Genomic DNA, 25,703 nt, shown 5'->3' with positions numbered 1-25,703 from the left:
ATATGAACTTCTATGCAATAGTCACAATATATAGGGCTCACGCATGCTATAAGCATGAAGAACAAAAACAAAATATTTTTATTTATGAGAAAAATAAAACTTAAGGCTCACCAAGATGCAACTTACTTCGTTAACCAATGAAAGAAGAAAGATATCATCGTTGATGTCCTACTTTTAATAAAGAAAATATATTCAACTTATAAACGAAATCTATTCTTACCGAATTGTCATCATCTTTTTAATTATTTCAACAAATGATGATTTTCGATATTTCTATATATTTAATTATCTGTTGTAAAATATTAAGCCCACATTAGTAACTTTTAGATGTTTTCACTTATCAATTTTTTTATGAGCTATAAGCCAACATCTTTATTCCAAAAGACCAAAATATTTAATTTTTAAATTTATTTTATTTGAGAAATTTTATTATTTGTTTACTTAGGTCACAAATATATCAATAATTTTCATAAAATATTCTCCTAGGAGTTCTCATAAATCACAATTATGTATTTGAGGACTTCTATGGCCAAGATTTCTTCGCGATCAACATTCATCTTTTTAGTAGCTTATACTTTTTTTAAACTTTTATTTTACAAGCCAATCACATATTTAAAAATATTTTATATTTTAAAAAATTATATATTCATTTGTATTAGGTACACACGCAAAGCGCGTACCCTAAGACTAATAACTTTCTTCTTATGTGCATTGGATAAAGTGTATATAAACGTGTTAGAAATCTAACAATAAAATTTTAGATCTAATTTTACGTCTTCAAAAATTGAAAATTACTATAATATGTAAATCAAACTTACAACATACTGAGCCGAGTATGAAAATATATGTAAATAAGTTTAACACAATATGTTTACGTTTTGAAAATAATAGTAGTATTGTAATTTAAAGTAATAAGTACTATAATGTACTTTAAGTTAAGAATACGTTGTATACATGTTGTAAATTTATACATATTATGCCACAAATTCAATTACAACATAGATACGATAAATTTATATATTAAAATTAATAGAAATAAATCATATGCATTTATTCATATGTAATTTAAGGGAGTACCTAAAAGAGCTAAAAGAAAACATAGAAAATGAAGGTATAAATTGATATTCCTTATTGAATTAGCTGTACAGAATCAATAATATTATTTTTTAACATAAATTTATATATTTATTTTAATTCAAAAATAATCTTTATATGATTTTTTATAAATTTTATATTCATTTAGATAAGTTACACGTTGCTGCGCGTACCACAAGACTAGTCACTATAAAATGTACCAAAGAATTTCTGACTAGCTACTTTAAAATTTTCATCTAAGACTATTTTTTCTAATACTTTTCTTACAGGATTCGAAATTTAAACGGTGACACCAAATGATCCTATTTGTGACATTCTCCCAATTACAAGTTACTAAGCCCAATGGGCCGTTATTTTTCCCCATCAACGGGCCGTTATCCAATAAACTAAATCCAGCCCACTCAATCAAAACCGTAGAGCTGCCTCATCCTTTATACACATCAAAACCCTAGGGTTTCTTTTCTTCCTCCCGCAAACAAAGCTCTTGCCACACACACACGCACCAGCTCTGCAGTTGCCTCTTACTCCCAGGTACTCCTCTCTTAGCCAAAACTTCTTCATATTTCACATCAAAATTCAATCTTTTAACATTTTCCTTAGCTCTTAGAAGCACATGATTATGGTATCTCTAGCTTTGTGTTATTGATTCTCTGTTAAAGTGTGAAATAGATGAATAAATAGACAAACCAATGCTGATTTGAAAATAAATGACGTTTTTCCTCGACCCCTTTTGAGGTTGTACATTAGATTATCTGTAGAGTGTTGATGTTAGTTTTTTTTTTCCTTTTGTATAGCTACCACTGTATTGATGTTAAATGCGGTTCAGTAGAGCAAAATGGATGTAGAGGATTTATATAGCTGACCCCAATTAGTTTGATTAATATGCTGTTTTATTGATATTATTTAGAAAATGTTTCTGCTGTATCGTGTTATACATTTAGAAAAGTTGAATATTTTTAAGTTGCTCGTGTTGAGTCGTTCTTTATGGTACTTATTTGGGGTTATTGTTTAATACTGTTTAATTGGTTTGATAAACAGATCTGTCAAGATGTACACGTCAAAGCAAAAGATTCACAAAGATAAAGATGCTGAACCTACTGAGTTTGAGGAGTCTGTTGCCCAGGTTGCATTTTGTTTTTACATGATGACATTTGTTATTTACAACCTGAATAGGTTCATTGGATATAAAATGTTTAAAGAAAGGCATTAAATTGTTTCTGAACAGGCTTTGTTTGATCTGGAAAACACCAACCAAGAGCTGAAAAGTGAATTGAAGGACCTATACATCAATTCAGCAGCGTATGTGTAGTCAAGTCTATGTTACACCCTTTTTAATGGCTGTCTAGTATATGTTGTTGTTAGTCTATACTGTATTTTTCACATTGTAGTAACTGGTTCTGTTTCTGGGTTATTGCAGTCAAATTGATGTGTCAGGAAACAGGAAAGCTGTTGTTATCCATGTGCCCTACAGACTGAGGAAAGCTTTCCGCAAGGTTCATGTTCGCCTTGTTAGGGAGTTGGAGAAGAAATTCAGTGGCAAGGTAACTATTGAATTACTTTCGTTATTTTCTGTCTTCATCATTGCCTTTGAGAATGTTCTCTAGGATTGGGTTTTGAGTGTTTAATCTTAAATGCATATGCTATTTTAGTTAATTGATGGTTATCAAATGTGGTTGTGATTTGTAATGAATTCATTCTTCATAATTCCCATTATGATTTGTCAATTACTGATCCCTTCCTCATGGCGCTTCACATTTTGTTTTTCCTGTATTCTGATTTGGGTGAAATTGTATTTTCTTAGGTATCAAGGAGGAAAATATTTGACATTGCCTTTTGGGATTGGCATTTGTGAAATTGACATACTGCTATTTAGGTCTAGTGGTATTGACATTATTATAAAGTTCTGGCTTCCGCTCTTTTTTGAATTACAGCTGTGGTACTATACTGATAATGGAGGCCAATGTTTGAAGTCCTATTCAGTTGGCCTTGTTCATCTGTACCGCATGCTTTGTGGAACTTTTGTAGGTACCAAGTACCTGAAAAAAATACATAATAAATAAAAGAGTTAGTATTTGATTAGTTGACATCCAATGCGAGTAAAATAATGAGGGTAAATTGTCATACTCATTCTGAAGCTTGATATGTCACATTGTACTTGCACTAGTTTATTAGGCTAACTATTCTTGTTTCCTTGTTTTACAATGTAGGCCACTGGTCTTCCTTCCTTTGACGTTTTGATTTTTTGTAGGATGTAATTTTTATCGCCACTCGGAGGATAGCTAGACCTCCCAAGAGAGGTTCAGCTGCTCAACGACCCCGCAGCAGAACTCTTACTTCTGTTCATGATGCCATATTGGAGGACTTGGTTGTTCCTGCTGAGATAGTTGGGAAGCGTACTAGGTATCGCATTGATGGCTCCAAGATAATGAAGGTAATATTATGAAGCACTATAGAAAGCTCTATCTTCTTGCTTAAATGTTTATGGTTGTGGTTAACTGGAATATTCTTTTGGGTGAAGTAATAGTACTGCTTGTGCATTTTCACTAATGTCAGAGAACTAGTAACTGCATGTTTTCTTTGTTGGTATCGTTTTCTCCATGATAACTTCTTTGACATTTTCATTAAAAGGGGTAGAAGCTCTATTGTGGTTTTCCTGATTTGTTTTTCATCCTTTTTTTTTTTTTTCGTGGATAGGTGTTCTTGGACCCCAAGGAACGCAACAACACTGAGTACAAGTTGGAGACCTTTTCAGCTGTTTACAGAAAGCTTTCGGGCAAAGATGTTGTGTTTGAGTACCCCATCACTGAGGCTTAAGGAAACAAAATGCTTGTGAAACTACACTTTAGTGGTTCCTTCTTTGAAATTTTGACGATTTCATTTTGTTTAGAATGCAGAGAACCATGTGAAATTTCTATTGATTTTCACTTAAGACGTGCTGCTATGCCATAGATTTCTGGCTTGTTTGTTGAATTTGGTTTTATTTGCTCTCGCTCTGTATGTTTGTGTGATATTTGGGTAGATCTCATTGTCTGATTGTGGGTACTCTACCAGTAAAGTTTAGTGTCTTTTGTCCTAGCCAGACATCTTGTAACGGTATCCCTCCTCCCTTGACAGATCATAAGGTTCAAGGTTTGGGAATGGAGAAAACCCCTAGTTGGGATTGCCTCTCTTCAGTGTGCCTTGTGCGGCGTGGCTCTATATTACTCATATCGGTGAATGTCGGATATTAGATTCTTACTTCCAAAACGAAAGTAAACTGAAACTCTTAATTCAAGACACGCAGAAGTACTTGAGTGAGTGAGGGAGCCAAATTATGAAAAGTGGTCATGGCCAAGTGCTGAAATACCATATAGAGGAACTGTTTTCACTTAAATTTCACTTTGTACGTGCTTTCTTTCTACTGAGTATTTACCACTTCCTTTGCTACTATTCTGTCATTTTTCTAATTTTGTAATCAAAATTTCAAGTTTTTTTTTTTCCTTCTCTAGCACTTGCTGCGTTAAGGTGATATTAAGGACCCTTGGTTGACGACACAATCACTAGTCACTTAATATTCTAATTGTTGATGAGTTTAAAGCATATATTATCAATTTCATAAGTCACAACATAAAACACTCACCAGATCGTGTTCCAACATAATGCAATATGGAAATTGTGTACACAGTTTCAAACATGAAATTACAGAAAATACAGGAATCATAATAACGCATTTACCATAGGGCAGGAAGCAGTTTCTTCTTTTCTTGCTTTTGAAAATTGAGACTTTTTTTTTTTTTTTTTTTGGCTGAATGGTAAAATGGTGTTCAGCTCACCTAGTAGTTTTGGCGTTTTTAATTTTGTAATTTTTGGTCAGATATGTCTACTTATATACTCCAGACCCCATTTATGAGATTTCATTGAGTTTTTTTGTTTTTTTTGTTGTTTATGCTATCTCTATTACTTTAACTTTTAGAAATTATATTGATGTTCCGAAGTTGTTAAGTTGGAAACGACAGGCATACATTTGTTTAGCTCCTAATCCAATCCAACTTTACTGTCACGATTGAAAATTTAAATTTTCGTCAAAAAAGAAAACGGAGACACCACTGATTCGATTCATGACTAACAGCGATTCCAATACATGGCTATATAAGTTAATAACCTAATCACCCTAAACTAACGAATTATTATGAATTACATACCTAAATTTTCGGGTGTCCTCAAAATCCCATAAACTATATTGCACTTCATATTAAAAATCCTTCGTTATTTATCTAGCATAACATGTGTAATAACTTGCTAGAGAGCGCGTGACAGCTGAAAAAAGCCATCAAAATGATCCACATGACAGAGTGTAATGGCGAATTAACCTAACCTTCTTAAATTTTTTATTTTTTATTTTCTCCTTATTTCCTTTATATCACTTTTCTTCCTCATTTTTTCACATTTCTTCTTTATTTTTTCACCTTTCTTTTTCAGTTCTCCATATGAATTCCCCTTTGAATTTTCTCTCTCTTGTTTCCTCTTAAATGGTTTATTTTCTTTCTTATTTTAGTCTTCCTTCATGTTTTACCTATATTATTGAAAGAACACACATTTAAATATTCTTATTAAACCCAAATTATAAAGAATGAAGTTGAATCCCTTGAACCTTGTTTACAGAATTAAAGAATGCAGTTGCTAGCTAATTAGTTTCTTATTTGTGGAATGTTGATTTGTGCAATCTTTTGTGTAATATTAAACCCAAACTATATGACTTTATTTGGTCTTTTTTTGTGTGTGTGCTGCAAAGTGAATGTAAATAAAGGCTTATTCAAGTGGAGTCTAGCATAAAGCACAACCACAATTAAACCTAAAAGTAACACATCATATTAGATTTTATTTTGGTCAAAAATCCTAGAATTAAATAGTCATGCGAGAATACATCATGAGTAAATTACACCAAAAACTCAATATAAACCTAAGTTAATATAGTTATGTAGACACATCGCTAAGAATTTAGAAGGTTTTTTAATATATAGGGAAATATAGTTCAAGGAGGGTTTAGGATACTAGGTAGTTTAAGTAGGTAATTAACAAAAAAAAATAGTTTAGGAGGATTTTAGGCTGAGTTAAATAGCCATGTGTAGTGCCACATGACATGTTTTTTAGATAATTAGGAGCGTGTACTAGATACACATCTAAAAATGCAAAGATGAGGTTTTAATATGAAGAACAATATAGTTCATGGTTTTTTGGGGATACACGACAGTTTAAGTATGTAATTGACAAATAAAATGATAGTTTAAGAAGGTTTTAGGGTATTTACTCATTAATTCACATCGCGACTACACCAAAACAATAGGTACATGACATATGTTCTTTACATAAGATTCATCACTTGTCCATACTTAATTATTAATTTTACCTAATTTATCTTTTAGCCATAGTAAATTAATATGATTCGATACATGCACTGAAACCTTTCTCAACAAATAAACCTATGGCAAGGAAAAGCGGATCTAGGATTTAAGTTTTATAGATTCAACCTTTAAGGTTTTTAGTATTGAACCTATTGTCTTTTTAAAGTTATAGGTTCATTTTGTTATTTATTGTAATATTAGTAAATTTTTGCACATAAATTTATATTTCGCGTCAAAAATACTGAATTCGATTGAACCCGATGCAGGTACATTGCATCCGATTGCAGATTTATTCAAACGGCACGAAAGTCTTACTAATAAAAGAAAGCAGAAGCAAGGTATCTCCAAAGCAAGTTACGTTGCAACTACGAGGGTGTGTAAGCAAGTTGCTAGCTGCTGTTGTTTAGTTTCTTGTTTATCAACAAATTTTGTAAGGATTCGCTTATTGCACGTGAACTTTTTGCAGACATTTTGTCTCAACCCCAAGAGGTTTTAAACAAACATACCGGGAAAAAACCAAGAAGTTATTAAACTATCGTTTATTGGATATATTTCATTTCAGCTCTAAAATGATATTTGTTTGCCTTCAAAATCGGATAATAATTAAATTTGTAAGTGATTTTAAAGTTATACGGATTAATTTGATATAAAACGATAAATTGAGTTAGAATGGACAAGTAAAGATATAATAAATTAAATTCAAACCACGCGAGGAGGATGATTCCAGCCTTAATAAAGCATTCACCCTCGATCCGGGCGCAGAGCAGACAACTTTTATGAACGAGAAAAAGCTTATAATTACAATGACAATAGTAGTATGTTGCATTGGAATGCGTGCTACAATGTGTCTAATGAATTATTAGACCCCTTTTATATAGTAGGAGAATCCTACTCCAAGTACAACTCTATAAAAGGTAAAAATCTTCTGTTTAACTGATTGTCGATTTTTCATCGATACGTGCCGAGATCCACGCTGTGATATCTAGCCGGTCGCGGATATTACGGCCTTCTGCTAGTGTGAGCACTTAATTTTTGACTATATTTGAGTTTTTAACTCACTTTTTAGTATTTAAATAGTTTTAAGTTTAATCGTAATATTGTAGTTTTATTTCACCTTTTTATAGGTTTATTTTAGATAAATTAAAAATCAACAAAAAAAAAAAAGAAATTTCACATTGATAGAGTATACAATTTTATTCTAATTGGCAAAAGAAAAGAAAACACACAAAAATTTGTTTTCCTCTTATTTTTAGTATGTCAGTAATTTTGGAATTTCTTTTTAATAGTTCCTTGACTGGAAGTAGCTAGTTAATATTTAATTTTTCTATTTCAATTTAGTAGGAATAATATTTTAAAAGTTTTTTTTTTTTTTGTTATCCTTTACAAGAAAATCAGAAAAAGAAAGAATAAAGAACCAATCAAATTGTGCCAACTCTTTTGTTCTTGTTGAGATTTTGTCTTTTAGTCAAGATTCTTCCATATCCCAAAATAACTAACTCATAAGGCATATTCTCTCCCCTCACGTGATTGTTCTGGAGTAATCACATGCACCTTATTTTGGATCTTTTATTCACACACTTTTCATGATTTGAATTTCTTTCTCTCCAAGACTTTGCCCACACACATTATATATATAGACCTAAAGCTAACCATAGGGAAAAGAAAAAGGGAAAAAAACGGGGGAGGCAGAAATCAAAAGAAAGGGAACGAAAGAAGTCTGGGAGAGGATCAGATAGAAAAATGGAGGGGACGTGAGAAAATCGATAGCGGCGCAACAGAAGCAAGCTTTCCATCCCCTTCTCTGATTTTGCAACTAAATTCATATCCAAACCACAACCTTTCATCCTCGCCAATCATTAACCACATTTTCCCCCTCTCAATCCAATTTCTCCATGAGGCTCTAGTTCAAAAAGAAATAAGTCATCTCTCTTTTCTTTTCCATACGAAACATAGGTTCTATTTATGTGGTCTGATTTTCGAAGAATTGCGAGCTTCGAGGTCGCCGATCGAGGTCTCCGGTCGCAGGTTCATCTGCTCGTTTAAGGATTTGTTCGGTATTTTTTTCATTAATACAGTCTTTCAAAGAATGTGCAACAGTAAAGGTGCACTTTTCAAACCTTCATCTTATTTCATCTCATTATTCTGGTTTGGTAAAGGATTTTGATTGATTTTGGTATTCTGTTATGTTGGTTTATTTGCATTTGCTGTCTTAGTTTTATTATTTGGTTAAATATCTTAATTCGTGTCAGTGAATAGGATGAATTGATATTTCAATGCAACTTTGACTTATATCACTGAAAGCTTCGTGACTTTCCGGTAAATAAAATGGCGAAGGAAACGACTTGAGTTGAAATTGATTTAGGCATTTGGTGCGCCGCAGGGATATAGTATGCTATTGTTTTTAGTTTAGCCTTCATGTCTAGTTGGTACTTAAGTCACTATTATTTTGAACTTGCTTGATTAATTTTTTTTATTGTTTAACTTGAGCTACTGTGTTGGTTAATTAGGGAAAGAATTTGGGTTTAAGTTGGTTTTAAATATAAATGGTTTGTTGTGGCAATCTTGCCTGAAATTATACGCACACAGTGAGTTAGGCTCAGGTTGATAAAATAGAAAAGGGATTTGGTCGAGGAAGTTTATTTGAAGTTAGAAAAGAAATTGGGCTTGAGAACATTTCCTATTATTTTGCTTATGTTTTTTTTTGTCTAATTGTGTCGTTAGAATGTATGTTTAATTTAAAATTACACTTTTCCAACAATGTCATATCCATAATTCATGACCTCACAATAATCTCAAGCTTAGGTAATTAAACAACTTATAAACCATCGCTAGTTGCTTTAGGCGCGATTAATAATAAATCATCGTGACTATGGGTACGGTTCCCGTGGCATGGTCACGATACGTAAATTCCAATTCGGGTGTGCATTTCATGGGACCCGACCATAACTTTAAATAATAATAAAAACAAATATGTTGTAAACCGCGGGTGCATTTCATGTGACGCGATTCGCAATGTGTTCAAAAACAACGAGTGTGCGACATCGCAACTTGTTCAAACAGATTCCATAAATAATTAAAAGCGATTTAAAAGGTTAAAAATGCACAATAGGTTTTAAACATGTAATAAATCAGATAATTAGGCCAATTATTAATAGTTGAGCGACCGTGCTAAAATTACGAAACTCGGGAGTGCCTCACACCTTCTCCTGGGTTAATAAAATTCCTTACCCGGTCTTCTGTGTTCGCGGATCATAAATCGAGTCAAATTTCCTCGATTTGAAATTTAAAATAAATCGGTGACTTGGGACACCATAAATTATTCCAAGTGGCGACTCTGATAAATAAATAATCCCATTTCGATTAATGTTACTTTAATGAAAAAAACTCCCCTATCCTTTCAGAAAAAAGGAGGTGTGACAGCTCTAGCGACTCTGCTGGGGATCGAACCCAGAATCTCTGGTTCAGAGTTCAGAATTTGAGCTTAGAATAACTGTTATGCTTGGCTTTCATGATTGTCTGATATTACTTGTTTGAGCCTAATGTGCTAATTGCCTCTCTTTACCGCTTTGATATTGTTGTGAGCTGTATATAAACTGTTACGAAAACCTCTCTTCTCTCTGAGTCTTCTAAATTTTCTGGGAAGCGTGCGCTTCGCGTGACTTCTTTTCTGTTAGAGTCATATCCTAATTTTAGAACGAGGTTCAGACAAGTTGCAAAGCCGGTGAAGCTTCTGTATTCCCGGTACGCTGCCCCCCTCCCGGCTCGAGTTGTCCGCTCGGGTAAGCCAGGTCTAGAACAATACACCCAGGATTTAAACTTAGAATAACACAGCCTCATGCCGGATCCCTATTAGGTACGTTTGCTTGCATCACGTGCATTTGACTTAGGGGACTCAACACAGGGGTTGGGTCCGTCTAGGACAGGTGTACCCAAAAAATTAAAAGACCATCGTGATGCATTTTACGTGCTACTTGTGTTTTCATTTGCTTCGGCTTGTATGTTGACCGGCTTCTAGAATAGGGAAAGAAAATCAAGAAAAAATAAGAGTGAGGTAGGTATTTGAAACATTTCGAAACTCTGCGGAAATTTTGAAAAACAAAAGAGAGAAAATAAGCCAATACTTTCAAAAGTCATTGTTTCCCCTGTTCCGTCAAAACTGGCAGAACTACACGGGTCTGATTCTCACCAGATGTGAGCTACGTAGGCAAACCTAATCGGTTCCGGCCCCCATTTTAAAAAAGAAAAAAAGAAAAAAAAATCCAAAAATATTTTCCTTTAATTCCTTCTTTAGGAGTCTTTTTTTTAGAAAATCCCAAAAAAATATAAAAAAATAAAAAACATTTAAACCAAAAAAAAATATTTTATTTGTAGGAGTCTTTTATTAGAAAAATAAAACAAATGAAATCAAAATCTAAAAAAAAAATATTTTCTACATTTTGTTTAGAAAGTCTTTCTCCCAAAAATACAAAAAAAAATAAAATGAAAAGCCAAAAAATATTTTTCTTTCTTATATAGAAGTCCTTTCGGAAAAATTAGAAAAAAAAAACAAATCAAATTCCAAAAATATTTTCTTTCTGCAATTTATAAGTCTTTCTTTCGGAAATTAAAAAAAAAAAATTAAAAAAAAAAATCAAAATCCAAAAGAGTTAGTTTATTTACTTTATTTCTAATCTTCCCGAACTACGCACGATCTGATTCATATTCCCATATGATACGTAGGCAACCCACATCAGGTTCGATCGACCATAAAAAAAATTATTAAAAAAATGATGTTGATAATAAGGACCGACTGAGTCCATTCTAACATGCCTTTTGTTTTGAATCATAGAAGAAAGTTTGAGGTGGTCGGTTTGTGGTAAGCTATCAATATAAGATCCAAAGGAAAAATATCATTGACAACTGACATTGAAGCTGTTACAAGTGGTAAAGAGACTCAGGGTCAGAGGGTTCAACAAGAGTCTACTGTGGTTGAGGAAAATAGAATACTGAAACAGCAAATGATTGAAATGTGTCAAGCATTGGCCAATGGTCAAAGACCACCCCTTTCTTATGATTTCCCAAAATTCACACCCATCTCGACTACTACCACTCCTGTCTCATTGTCTGATCGATCCTATCCATTTGGGTTCAGTCTTTATCCCAACTGTACGACTACAGCTGGAACTTCTGTTGCGCGCTCCCAAAGTGTGCCATTGACAACCAATCAGACAATCACTGCTGTTATGCCCGTTTTCACTATCCCACAACCAACAGTGGTACAAAAGAAAAGTCATGAGTCACAATTTGCTACCCATCAAGAACAATACCATTCTCCTGAGTACCACTCGTATTTATTTGATCTTCCTTCAAAGGTTGAGAAGCCTACCCGAAACATGGCACAAGAAGAAATGACCCAAAGAGTGAAAAGCTTAGAACAAAAGTTGAAAAACATGCAAGGGTCGACGTGTCAGAAGAGTATTGCCTTCAAGGATCTATGTATATTCCCCGGTGTTCGTTTGCCACTTGGTTTCAAGACTCCTAAATTTAAAAAGTATGATGGACACGGAGACCCCATAGCCCACCTGAAAAGGTATTGTAATCAACTAAGAGGTGTGGAGGGAAAAGAAGAACTAGCAATGGCTTATTTCGGGGAAAGCCTGACAGGGGTAGTCTCTGAATAGTTTATGGATCAAGAAACCTTTCACTGGCATGTCTGGGATGACATGGCCCAGGCCTTTGTCAAACAGTTCCAATACAACATCGATATCGCCCCAAACCGCAATTCCCTTTCAAACCTGAAGAAGAAACTAACTGAAATTTTTAGGGAATATGCCATTAAATGGAGGGAGCAAGCGGCTAGAGTTAAGCCACCCATGGATGACCACGAGCTAATCACTGTCTTCCTTCAGGCTCAAGAGCCAGATTATTTTCAAAATATGATGTCTGCAGTGGGCAAATCCTTCTCGGAAGCAATCAAAATTGGGAAAATGGTTGAGAATGGCCTTAAGACAGGCAAAATTATAAGTCAAGCAGTTCTCAAAGCTGCAACTCAGGCTGTAAAGATTGAATCTGATAATTTTAGTGACACGAATGAGAAGGATGAAGAAACCATGATGACAATAAGGTCGAGAAGCAGTCCTAGGAGAACATCTCGAAGGTATGAGCAGCCTCATCAAGTTTTCGATGATTCCCCTGAGCACTACTATCCACCTCAGAACCCACAATACTCTATTGCTCCATTTTAGTATGTTGTCCAGCCACCAAGACACCCCAGAAGGCAAGCACCAGCACCGTAAAATCTCCACCAGCCTCCATAAAATTTTTAAGTGTCCTATAACCCACAATCAAGCCAGGGGTATAGAGGGGAACAAAGGTTGAAAGATAATTTTACACCAATAGGAGAGTGCTATGCAAGTGTGTTGGAGAAATTAAAGCATTATGACATGATTGCACCTATTCTTCCAAATCATGTGGACCCACGTGCAAGAAGCTTTGACCATGCTAAAAGGTGTGAATACCATTCCAATGCCTAGGGACACAATGTTGAAAGTTGTCGGGATTTGAAAAGAGAAATAGAAAGGATAATCCAGGAAAAACTGATTGTGATCCAAGATAATGACACCCAGAATATCACGCAGAATCCTTTACATGCACATGATGATGCACACTTTGTAGGGATGATGTGTGGTGACATGGAGTATGAGAATCCTCTTGGGAACTTGCCGACTGAAATTGGAGAAGGCCATGGTGATTCTGATGAGCAAATTTGTAGCTAAATGTCAAGCTTAGCAATTGAAAAGTCATTCCCTCCTTACTAGGAAGGAATCTTGGTAGCTTGTTTTGATATTTTTTCTATTATCTGGGTTATTCCTGGGTGTAATCCAGATTTTATTTGTTTTATTGAGTCAAACCCTTCTATCCCTCTATTTTGTTTGTGTGAGTCTTGTATGTCTGTTTTGTTGCTATTTTCATTAGCCGGGTTATTTTAGGGTTGTAACTCGAATTTTAGGTTATTTGTCTTGTTGTTTACTCAATGAAATACAGTTTGTCCTTTTGTATCATTCCATGCTTTGTTCTTTTTCTGCTAGTTTTAGTGATATGACATGCATGCAGAATTTTTGGCCAGATCTTAGAAGTGACTTAAACTTGAATTGGATAAATAAGAAAAAGGAACTTTTAAGGATGAATAAAGAGTTGAAACACTTTGGAATTAAGCTCGAATAAAATTATCCGTGGAGGTTAATGATCTTTACCTTCAAATCATTGTGAAGGTCGGGTTTGAGGAAGAATCAATTGAAGTTTATTGGAAAGTTTGACATTAATGGGTGAAAAGTGTCTTCCGACCACGACACACCAAGAAGACAAACATGTTCATCAATGATGTGTCGCGAAAGGAAACCATGATTGGCGCTCTAGAGGCTAGGAGGCCCTTTTTCTGCTACCCAAACACTTTATACCCTTTGTTACCCCTTTTGAGCCTGTGTTATTTTCTTCGACCACCCTCTTTTGGAATCAAGTTTAGAGTTAAAAGTCTAAAAAAAAAAAAAAAAATGAAAAGAAAAGTTCATGTCCCAAGAGTACAAACTGGGGCGAATCTTAGAAAGTTCAAGTGAAAAAAAGAATAAGAAAAGAACAGTCAAAGTCCATGCCCTCAGAAAATAAAAACTGGGGCAACTTGTTTTGAAAAAAAAAAGAAAAAAAAAGAGAAGAACGAAGAAAAAAAAAAGAAAAAAAAGGAAAGACAAAGAAAAGAAAGAAAGATGAAAAAAAATAATATTAGGTCAGATGTTTGAACTACGTTAGACCTGATTCCTTTAAAAAAGGGATACGTAGGCAGCCTTACACGGTTCGGTCCAATCAAATAAGAATTCAAAACAAAAAAAAAATACAAAAATCCCCAGTATCAGAAACTGGGGCAAAAATTTTATTTCACTTTTGAAAGAGTCGATTCCAAGAGTTGTAAAGTGTACAACCCATCATATTGAGTCTACTTAGAGCCTCCATGCCGACCCATCTTTCCAACCCTTTGAGTCTACTTAGAGCCTCCATGCCGACCCATCTTTCCAACCCTATTCAAAAACCTTCCAAATAAAGACCTCCCGATATGTCTTCAAGAATGCCGAGAAACGCATGCAAAGAGCAGCAGTTGTCACACGACATAGAACACTGTCGAGTTGCTCACACAAAGAAAAAAAAATAAAAAATGAGAGAGTCTTACTAGTGAAAACCCTCACGGGCACTGTAAGACGACGGTAAGCAGAGATGAATAAATGAGAGAGACTTGTTGGTGAAAACCCCTCGGGGCACCACTAGTCGAAAGTGAGTCATGAAGCTGATGCAAAGAATTGGCACAAACAAGCCCGACTTCAAATGTCATAGGAATGGTAAAAGGAAAGATTTGAACAGTTTGAAAGATCAGGCCGCTAAGTTCAAAATGCATGTCATGATCATAAAGGCTAGCTGCCCCCCCCCCCAAAAAAAAAAAAAAATCTTCCTCCTTTCTTTCCCGACAGGGATATTTCTTGTTAATATTGTTTCTTCGCATCATTGTGTCATTCGTTCTGAGTCAGTCCTTGTCAAAACAAGCAAGAAAAGATTTCAAAATCTGCTACCGGCTTTTCAGTTGCACAAAGTAAATTTGGCCAGCACACTCAGTTGTTACAACCAACATGTCTTGAGGATTCGTGCAATATGAAGGTTTCCTCCAAAAGACTCTTGTCAGCCTATTTGGCTAAAGCAAGCAAAGATAACCTCAAGGTTAATCAGGGATTCCCTGTAGTACCGAACAAGGACTATGAAGTGGCACATTGTGCAAAAGACACTTACTAGTTGTGATTCTCCCAGAGAGACAAAATTGCTCCAAAAGCAAAAGCCATTCAAGATATCTGAAAAGGTTATCCAAGAAATAAAATCTCTTTTTTTGAGATAAGGCTGATTGAGCCACAAAACACAAATGGCATTGGGAGCGAAACAATCAGGTTTGATACAGAAAGTAAAGGTCCCTTGTAAGGAACAACAGAGTCTCCCAGCAGTGCGGCCAATTACCAATGCAGTCAGTCTTCCAAAAGTGGATGATCACAAAGTCAAGCCACTCAAGACTCAAGGCCGCAAACCGACCACCACTTTTAAAACTGACAAAATTTTCTTTGTTTGAAACAGGAACAAAGCAATGCAAGGAATTTGGGTTTTCAAAAAAAAAAAAAGAAAGGAAAGAAAAAGAAAAAAAGAAGAGAAGAGCCGACAAAAGGGAAGTTTCTCAAATCTTTGCCTTTATTTGTCTTGCTAGTGTGCATAAAATATTGCCATTGCTCTTCACATTTTTCCTCCTAGAATCGAAATCTTAGTCTGATGAATCTTTCTCCTAAGATAAAAAAAACCTAGTCTGATGAATTTTCTCCTAGGATAAAAATATCTTAGTCTGATGAATCTTTCTCCTAAGATAACAAAAAATGACCTAGTCTGATGAACTTTCTCCTAGGATCGAAGTCTTAGTCTGATGAATCATTCTCCTAAGAAAGAAAACCTAGTCTAATGAATTTTCTCCTAGGATAAACGTCTTAGTCTGATGAATCTTTATCCTAAGATAATAAAAAAGAGACCTAGTCTGATGAATTTTCTCCTAGGACCAAAATCTTAGTCTGATGAATCTTTCTCCTAAGAATGAAGACCTAGTCTGATGAACTTTCTCCTAGGATAGAAATCTTACTCTGATGAATCTTTCTCCTAAGATTGATGACCTAGTCTGATGAACTTTCTCCTAGGATAGAAATCTTAGTTTGATGAATCTTTCTCCTAAGATAACAAAAAAGGACCTAGTCTGATGAACTTTCTCCTAGGATCAAAATCTTAGTCTGATGAGTCTTTCTCCTAAGATAGTAAACCTAGTCTGATGAATTTTCTCCTAGGATAAACGTCTTAGTCTGATGAATCATTCTCCTAAGACAGAAAACCTAGTCTGATGAATTTTCTCCTAGGATAAACGTCTTAGTCTGATGAATCTTTCTCCTAAGATAGAAAACCTAGTCTGATGAACTTTCTCCTAGGATAGAAATCTTAGTCTGATGAATCATTCTCCTAAGATAGAAAACCTAGTCTGATGAATTTTCTCCTAGGATAAACGTCTTAGTCTGATGAATCTTTTTCCTAAGATAGAAAACCTAGTCTGATGAACTTTCTCCTAGGATAAAAATCTTAGTCTGATGAATCTTTCTCCTAAGATACAAAAATAAAAAGACCTAGTCTGATGAATTTTCTACTAGGATAATAAGTTTAAAAAAAAAGGGAAGTCTGGAAAAAAAAAACAAAGGTCAATTTTTAGTTTTCTTAAGTTATCAATATTTAGTTTTCTTGAAATCAGGGGTCCCGCCTGGAGAATAGGGTCAGTTTTTAGTTTAGTCAAGCTTAGTTTATAGTTTTCTGCAAGCTCAATCTCAAATTTAGGAGATGCACTTCCTAGTTTGGGTTTTTCAGATTTTTATTTCTTTAGGAGACACATCCTAGTCGAGTCTTCAATTTTACTCTCATCATTGCATCCTTCATCAATAGCATAGGTAATTTATAGTTCTGCTAATAACTCACAAATCTTCCTAGTGTAAACTGGGGCAGAAAAAGTTTCTTTTGTTGTTTCCGTTTTGTTATAGTTGCAGGCGCCCACCTGGAGAACGAGGGAATTAATTTCAAGTTTTAAAGTCATCAGGCACCCACCTGGAGAATGAGGGAATTTATTTTAATTTTTAAGTCATTATCAGGCGCCCACCTGGAGAACGAAAAAATTTATTTCAAGTTTTAAGTTAGCATCAGGCGCCCACCTGGAGAACGAGGGAATTCATTTCAAGTTTTAAGTTAGCAACAGGCGCCCACCTGGAAAACGAGGGAATTCATTTCGAGTTTTAAGTCAACATCAGGCGCCCACCTGGAGAATGAGGAAATTTATTTCTGTTTAAGTCATCACAGGCGCCCACCTGGAGAATGAAGGAATTTGTTTCAAGTTTTTAAGTCAGCAGACGCCCACCTGGAGAATGAGGGAATTTATTTCGAGTTTTAAGTCATCAGGTGCCCACTTGGAGAACGAGGGAAGTCATTTAAGAATTCAATTCAAGTTAGAAGTAGCAGAAGCTCGCCTCAAGAATGCGAGCTGACAGTCCGAGATGACCAAAGGAAGAAGTCTCAATCCAGAATAAAAGAAAAAAGAAAAAAAAAAGAGAAGTGAATCCAAAATGTATAAGCCGATGAAAGACATGAACTGCTCAAGACATGGTTGAATACACGAGCACTGCATGTCCGGTCTTGATCCGAAGAAGCTGTAGAAGAATGAATCGGCACCTGCAGTTAGCAAGCAGCAAGGTTCAAATCAAAAGTCTGCATGAAGAACCATTCAAGCCTCAAGATCAAGCTTCAGAAGACTTATAGATAAGAATCTTGTAACTCATAGCTGACAGGCTTAGTTAGTCTTTTTTTAATTTTTTGATTTTGATGTAATAACAGGACCGCGGACCGGAACCTCGACGGAACGATAGCTAACTCGACTCTCTCATCCTCTCCACACACTTCACCACTTCATTCACCTCTTGAACTACACGAGACCTGATTCCCGTATAACCCGGGATATGTAGGCTGTCCAAAACAAGGACTCGGTTGCACCTTTTCCTTTTATTTTCTTCCTCTTTTGAATAACGTTATGGTCAAAAATTAGTCACACGGATCACTTTGTCTTTGCCTGAAAACTCTTTATGTTTCCAAGCAAAGAGGGGCAGCTGTGAGCACTTAATTTTTGACTATATTTGAGTTTTTAACTCACTTTTTAGTATTTAAATAGTTTTAAGTTTAATCGTAATATTGTAGTTTTATTTCACCTTTTTATAGGTTTATTTTAGATAAATTAAAAATCAACAAAAAAAAAAAAGAAATTTCACATTGATAGAGTATACAATTTTATTCTAATTGGCAAAAGAAAAGAAAACACACAAAAATTTGTTTTCCTCTTATTTTTAGTATGTTAGTAATTTTGGAATTTCTTTTTAATAGTTCCTTGACTGGAAGTAGCTAGTTAATATTTAATTTTGCTATTTCAATTTAGTAGGAATAATATTTTAAAAGTTTTTTTTTTTGTTATCCTTTGTTATCCTTTACAAGAAAATCAGAAAAAGAAAGAATAAAGAACCAATCAAATTGTGCCAACTCTTTTGTTCTTGTTGAGATTTTGTCTTTTAGTCAAGATTCCTCCCTATCCCAAAATAACTAACTCATAAGGCATATTCTCTCCCCTCACGTGATTGTTCTGGAGTAATCACCTGCACCTTATTTTGGATCTTTTATTCACACACTTTTCATGATCTGAATTTCTTTCTCTCCAAGACTTTGCCCACACACATTATATATATAGACCTAAAGCTAACCATAGGGAAAAGAAAAAGGAAAAAAAACGGGGGAGGCAGAAATCAAAAGAAAGGGAACGAAAGAAGTCTGGGAGAGGATCAAATAGAAAAATGGAGGGGACGTGAGAAAATCGATAGCGGCGCAGCAGAAGCAAGCTTTCCATCCCCTTCTCTGATTTTGCAACTAAATTCATATCCAAACCACAACCTTTCATCCTCGCCAATCATTAACCATGTTTTTCCCCTCTCAATCCAATTTCTCCATGAGGCTCTAGTTCAAAAAGAAATAAGTCATCTCTCTTTTCTTTTCCATACGAAACATAGGTTCTATTTATGTGGTCTGATTTTCGAAGGATTGCGAGCTTCGAGGTCGCCGATCGAGGTCTCCGGTCGCAGGTTCATCTGCTCGTTTAAGGATTTGTTCGGTATTTTTTTCATTAATACAGTCTTTCAAAGAGTGTGCAACAGTAAAGGTGCACTTTTCAAACCTTCATCTTATTTCATCTCATTATTCTGGTTTGGTAAAGGATTTTGATTGATTTTGGTATTCTGTTATGTTGGTTTGTTTGCATTTGCTGTCTTAGTTTCATTATTTGGTTAAATGTCTTAATTCGTGTCAGTGAATAGGATGAATTGATATTTCAATGCAACTTTGACTTATATCACTGAAAGCTTCGTGACTTATCCGGTAAATAAAATGGCGAAGGAAACGACTTGAGTTGAAATTGATTTAGGCATTTGGTGCGCCGCAGGGATATAGTATGCTATTGTTTTTAGTTTAGCCTTCATGTCTAGTTGGTACTTAAGTCACTATTATCTTGAACTTGCTTGATTAATTTTTTTATTGTTTAACTTGAGCTACTGTGTTGGTTAATTAGGGAAAGAATTTGGGTTTAAGTTGGTTTTAAATATAAATGGTTTGTTGTGGCAATCTTGCCTGAAATTATAAGCACACAGTGAGTTAGGCTCAAGTTGATAAAATAGAAAAGGGATTTGGTCGAGGAAGTTTATTTGAAGTTAGAAAAGAAATTGGGCTTGAGAACATTTCCTATTATTTTACTTATGTTTTTTTTTTTTGTCTAATTGTGTCGTTAGAATGTATGTTTAATTTAAAATTATACTTTTCCAACAATGTCATATCCATAATTCATGACCTCATAATAATCTCAAGCTTAGGTAATTAAACAACTTATCAACCATACAATAATCTCAAGCTTAGGTAATTAAACAACTTATAAACCATCGCTAGTTGCTTTAGGCGCGATTAATAATAAATCATCGTGATTATGGGTACGGTTCCCGTGGCATGGTCACGATACGTAAATTCCAATTCGGGTGTGCATTTCATGTGACCCGACCATAACTTCAAATAATAATAAAAACAAACATGTTGTAAACCGCGGGTGCATTTCATGTGACGCGATTCGCAATGTGTTAAAAAACAACGAGTGTGCGACATCGCAACTTGTTCAAACAGATTCCATAAATAATTAAAAGCGATTTAAAAATGTTAAAAATGCACAATAGGTTTTAAACATGTAATAAATCAGATAATTCGGCCAATTATTAATAGTTGAGCGACCGTGCTAAAACCACAAAACTCGGGAGTGCCTCACACCTTCTCCCGGGTTAACAAAATTCCTTACCCGGTCTTCTGTGTTCGCGGACCATAAATCGAGTCAAATTTCCTCGATTTGGAATTTAAAATAAATCGGTGACTTGGGACACCATAAATTATTCCAAGTGGCGACTTTGATAAATAAATAATCCCATTTCGATTAATGTCACTTTAATTGGAAAAACTCCCCTATCCTTTCAGGAAAAAGGAGGTGTGACAGCTGGTCGTGCTTGATTGCCCGATAATGTTCTCCGAAGTCTTTTACGATTTGGATCAATGTCGAATTATGACCGCGATATTCTCGAAAACAGACAACGTGCCTCCGAATTCTGACCCGATGAAACCTTTGCGTCGATTCCGATCTTTCGCAATCATATCTCGAGCTCATTTTACCCTATTAGAGTCTGGAGTATATCATGAGATCGATTTTACCCGTATAATATTTTTAGATATGACATTTTTTTTTTCCAACATGACATGTTGTTTCTTACGCGGTGAAATTACGGACACAAGCTAAGGTTGGCAGTTGGCACTCTGCAGAGGATTTAGATTTCTGAGCTCCGAGATTTACTACCTTTCTTGCCTGTGCTACACTTGTTCTTTTCTTCTCTTGAATTTTCCTCTCTTATCTTATTTAATTAAAGAGTTTCCTTTTTGTTCGGTCATTAATGAGTTCGTTGGAGCAAGAAATTCTAATAAGACGATCAACATAAAATTTATATATACCATCCTTGAGATTTGAACCCCTCTCTCTCTATATATATCTTATATTAAATGGATTCGATATTTTAATATAATATATATAAAAGAATTTGTATTTACGCAATTGAATTTTATTGGGTGTGCGAATAAAATTCTAGTTGAAAAAATTAAAAGTCACTATATAAGGTGTAGACATCTCTTAATGATGTGATATTTTATGAGAAAAATCGTGCAGACTTGACTCAAATCTAATAATATTATATTATATTAAGAATAACTTTGGACTAATTGAACCTTAGAACTGATATTATAATTCAAATTCGACACGAGAGAAATATGGTGATGGTTGAGTGATGGTGCCGGACTCGATTTGCACAAATTCTATAGTGCAAATAACACCCTCGATTGGTGCAAGAAAATATTCAAGTTTAGATAACTTAACAAGAGAGGAAAAGAAATAAATCAAGATTTATCTTCTCTTGCATGTCGACAAAACACGACGTTTGAAGTTTGCACCAATTCAGCAAATATCCCAATTGCGTGACAAAAAATGATAGTCCAGTTGCTTCTTGTCATTATTTTTCAGGGTTTTTTTTGTCCTTTTTCAGGTAATTGAACCTTATATATTACGGCATGAATATACCAACATCAAATCCATATGAAACAAACTCGTTAATTCTCGGAAAAATAAAATGAAAAGTTCAAACAACAAAAACAATGAGCAAGAATGCTTGCACGAATCTTGGATGAATCTTCAACGTGAAGAACTAAGGGAACTTGAACAAGCTGCAGCAAACGGCCCAAAAGATGAACAGAAACAAACTCAACTCATTGAAAAATTATAAACCATTTCCAAGACTACTGTAACAACCGTAGTCGCTTAGCCAAAAAGGATGTGTCACCATTCTTTGCACCCACCTCGTGCACCCCATTGGTAAAGCTTGTACACCGGGGGATTGATAGAGCTTGTACGCCGGGCCAACAAAGCCTCATTTTCGAGCATCGACGAGGAGTGAGATCGAGGCTGGCAGGGTCGTTTTGTTCGGGTGAGGACCTCGGATTTGATCCCGGCCGAATTCAGACCATTCCCCGAGAAGTTGAATGCATCACATAAGTAAAACTTTCCCTCGAATGTTGATTTCGTGTTCATCTCTTTTTCTCATTAGTATTCGTGGTGGTGCAGCTGTCGCTTGAGTTCCAAATGTTGTCTCTCGACTCAAGGAGTGGGTCGAAGGCATTGTCTCACAAATGCCCTACTCCGAGCGCTTGTGGCGCAAACTCTGAAGGGCCGTTGGGAGGCCCGTTCCCATGGTATGATTCCTTTCTCGAGTAGGGGCTGTTAGGCTTCTTCTCTTAGTATTACGTTCTTATTATTTTTTCTTTACTTCTCTTTTGCAGGTTTGCCTAAGAACGTCGAGCTTAGGCCCCCGGTTGGGGACGAGGACTTACCTGCCGATTCTTCTGCTTCGGAACTGCCCGGAGCCACAACAGTGGAGAATAAAAGAAAAAAGGCCCCGAGTTCCCCGAGCTCGGAGAAAAAGAAAACGAGAAGGAGACTAGTTCGTAAGCCAAAAGAAACCTCCAGCTCCCGAGTGCTTGACTTGAAATCACTCCTCCGACTCAAACACGAGCCCGATGAGGATGAAATCTTTGTGGCCCACGAGTCGTCTGTCCCCGAGGAATGGGTGGCAGCCGAGAGGGAAACGATGGAAGCTAATCTCCCTCAGGTTCGCGAGGCTGATGCCAGAGTGAAAGCCGAGAATTCTCGAGACGCCGGCTCTGCCTCGACCGACGTTATAGATATTTCGGGATCGCCTTCGTTCACAAAATCAATGTTCGATGAAGCCCGAACGATGAAGGAGCGATCCCACGAGGGGGTCCATGGAGCGGGCGATCCCCTCCAAGGTTTTTTTGATGCTGTAGACTCATCGACCCTAGAGGATTTTACCTGATTGGGTGACTTAGAGGTGCCAAAAAAAAGTTCACCCTCGGAGGTCGGCGGGTCTAGCTTGAGTTCGAGATTGATCAATCGGTTACCCGCTCTGAGCACGATTTTTGGTCGGAAGCGATATGTCGTTATCACCGTTCCGGAGGATACCCAGATTATTTTCTCCCACCGTAGGGATAGTTAGTTACCTCCGGTGCATGTTAACCGAAGAAGACCAGGCAAAAATGAACAAGGTAGATGCGTCATGCCTGTTTAACGAAGCACACAGGCGCTGAACCGAGTAAAGTGTTACCAAACTTTTTATTTTTCAACTTTAGTTCTTGATAACTCTAATATCTCTTCTCATTTTTGCAGGCCTCGGTGCTACACCATGAAACCTTCCTCCGGTATCGGGATGAGCTGAGCCAACTCGAGGCCGAAGTCAAAGAGCTTGCTGAGAAGAGAGATATGTATAAGCTTCTCAGTGAGCAACGTGAATGAGAAGTCAAGAGCCTTCAAGCCGAGTTGGATGTGGCTCAGAAAGAACACTCCGACCTGGTGGAACAGGTAAAAATCTTTGAAGTTAGTGATGATGAGCTAGGCACAACGTCTAATGGTCAGAATTCGCAGGTCCGGTAGAAGATTGATCGGGTCGACCAGCTTCGCGCTGAGATGGACGAAGTCAAGGCTATGGCCGAAGAGTAGAATGGCAAGATGGACCGATTGGCTTCATAAAAGGAGACTGCCCGGGAACAGGTGGCCTCGGCGGAGGCCCAACTTCAATTGACGAAGGAGAAAGCTGAAACCCAGTCCCAAAAAATCGAAGGCCTCCAGTCTCAGCTGGGCTCGGTCGTTGCCTCACGGGATACCCTTTCCAAGGAGTTTGAAGCAGCCAAGTCAACGGCAGAATTAACCAGGGTCGATGCTGAAGAGATGGTGGCCCAGTACAAAGCTGATGTTGCACCCGAGGGCCATCATCAAATATGTGAGGTGGTAGTTCAGTAGGGAGGCTCTCGAGAAAGTTCATGCCCGGGATTTCGATTTATCGGTCGAAATTAAAAATGTTAAGAGGCTCGAGCCCGAGGCCAAGAAGTTGGCATACCCTGAGGAAGAGGAAGATTCCGAGTATTCGGGTGGATCCGAGGACGGGGAAGACCCCGATGGTTCCGGTGATGAGGCGGGCTCCGGCGAAGATCGGGCTTCTTAGGTGCTTTGCAGAATTTTCTTCACTTTTGTACTTTTGTATTTTGTTGAGGCCGTTTGGCCTTTTTAAAAATTTATGTATATATTCAAGGCTTTTTCCTTTCGACAAATTACAAGCTTGTTTCTTTTCGCTTTTTTCGTTACGATCACAAAGATTTTGAATGCCTTAGCACGTAATAATTAGGTCTTGTTCGGAGGTTCGAACAATGCTCATTCTTGATATTATTTTGCTTAAGACTCGTGGGGGCTTGGTATGACCGGAAGCTTTCCTCGAAGTGTTTACTTAGAATTTTTTAGATTATAATTTTGCCGAGGGTAGCCTTTGAACCGGTTTAGAAATTTTGAAGGCCTTATGTTTTGGTTACGAATCTTGGACGTCTCCAAGCCATTCTAGGATGACCGTAGCCTTTTAAGTTCGGGTGTTGCCCAATGGGCTTATTACCCCGGGATAATAGTCCCCGAATGGGGATGGTTGCAGTCTTTGAAGTTCGGTCACTGCCTAATATATTTTGTGTCCCCGAGCTTCGTAGCCCGAGCCGTTCGGGCTTGCCCATGACGGAAGTCCCCGAGCGGGGGTGATCTCTTAGATTCAGACAGAGGTGGCCCTTGGGCCCGATATTCTTAAGGAACAAAATATAGTAATTTTTAAGACACAAAGTATGTATCTGATAGGTAGAAACCTTCTTTTATTTCTGTGCAACATACAAGATTGCAAATGTATACATGCTTCATGTTATGGCTTAAGTGGTCTATGTGGGCACGGTTCATTTGACCGTTTGTCTCTTACAACAAATCCTATCTACCAAGTCGAGACTTGTTTGAGCATGGAGTTTCCGTCCTTGCTAAAATCGTTACCCGAGGGTGATGGTGTAACGACCCGGCCAGTTGTTTTGAGTATTATAGCCCCGTTCCCCTATCTACTGCTCCGTTTGTGCTTTATAGCTATTGTATGACTTATCGAGTTAGTTAGTTCGGGTCCGGAAAGAATTTAGAGTGAAATGAGACACTTAGTCTCTTAAATGGAAAGCTTAAGTTGTAAAAATCTACCGGATGTTGATCTATGTGTAAACGACCTCGAATTCGAATTCTAATGATTCCAGTAGCTCTGTATGGTGATTTTGGAGTTGGGAGCGTGTCCGAAAAATTATTTGGAGATCCGTAGTGGAATTAGGCCAGAAATGTCGAAAGTTGAATTTTTGGGAAGTTTGACCGGGGGGTTGAATTTTTGATATCGAGGTCGGAATCCGATTATGAAAATTGAAATAGGTCCGTTATGTCATTTATAACTTATGTGAAAAATTTGAGGTCAATCGGACTTGATTCGATAGGTTTCGGCATCAAAAGTAGAAGTTGAAATTTCTTAGTTTCATTAAGCTTGAATTGGGGCATGATTCGTGGTTTTAGCATTGTTTGATGTGATTTGA

The 25,703-nt window shown here is 36.5% G+C and overlaps 1 protein-coding gene and 2 long non-coding RNA genes across 4 annotated transcripts; all 3 read left to right on the top strand.

Moving 5' to 3' along the window:
- Positions 1–1,507: 1,507 nt before the first annotated feature.
- LOC104110782 (small ribosomal subunit protein eS7) lies at positions 1,508–4,065 on the top strand. Its single transcript, XM_009620331.4, has 6 exons — positions 1,508–1,626; positions 2,134–2,218; positions 2,321–2,394; positions 2,513–2,636; positions 3,344–3,526; positions 3,790–4,065. The coding sequence occupies exons 2-6, from the start codon at positions 2,144–2,146 to the stop codon at positions 3,907–3,909; spliced, it is 576 nt and encodes a 191-aa protein (XP_009618626.1). The 5' UTR covers positions 1,508–1,626; positions 2,134–2,143; the 3' UTR covers positions 3,910–4,065.
- Positions 4,066–7,763: 3,698 nt separating this feature from the next.
- LOC138893419 (uncharacterized) lies at positions 7,764–16,718 on the top strand. Its single transcript, XR_011408884.1, has 2 exons — positions 7,764–11,504; positions 11,730–16,718. It is a non-coding gene; the product is annotated as an uncharacterized lncRNA (long non-coding RNA).
- Positions 16,719–18,409: 1,691 nt separating this feature from the next.
- LOC117274262 (uncharacterized) lies at positions 18,410–24,565 on the top strand. Of its 2 annotated transcripts, XR_011408883.1 has the most exons (4): positions 18,410–22,460; positions 22,548–23,377; positions 23,452–23,643; positions 23,707–24,565. It is a non-coding gene; the product is annotated as an uncharacterized lncRNA (long non-coding RNA). The 2 variants fall into 2 exon arrangements; XR_011408882.1 differs by having other exon boundaries at positions 22,548–23,643.
- The last annotated feature ends 1,138 nt before the right edge of the window (positions 24,566–25,703 follow it).

Source organism: Nicotiana tomentosiformis, chromosome 6, assembly GCF_000390325.3.
Source record: "Nicotiana tomentosiformis chromosome 6, ASM39032v3, whole genome shotgun sequence".
NCBI classification, from domain to species: domain Eukaryota; kingdom Viridiplantae; phylum Streptophyta; class Magnoliopsida; order Solanales; family Solanaceae; genus Nicotiana; species Nicotiana tomentosiformis.
Note: the sequence above shows the minus strand (reverse complement) of the source record. Positions and strands in the feature narration are given on the sequence as shown.

What these genes read in the sequence shown, in the direction of transcription:
- LOC104110782 (XM_009620331.4), top strand. Translation starts at nt 2,144, where the DNA reads ATGTACACGTCAAAGCAAAAGATTCACAAAGATAAAGATGCTGAACCT. An exon ending in TTGAGGAGTCTGTTGCCCAG is followed by an intron (nt 2,219 to 2,320) that starts GTTGCATTTTGT and finishes GTTTCTGAACAG; the next exon opens with GCTTTGTTTGATCTGGAAAA. An exon ending in CTATACATCAATTCAGCAGC is followed by an intron (nt 2,395 to 2,512) that starts GTATGTGTAGTC and finishes GGGTTATTGCAG; the next exon opens with TCAAATTGATGTGTCAGGAA.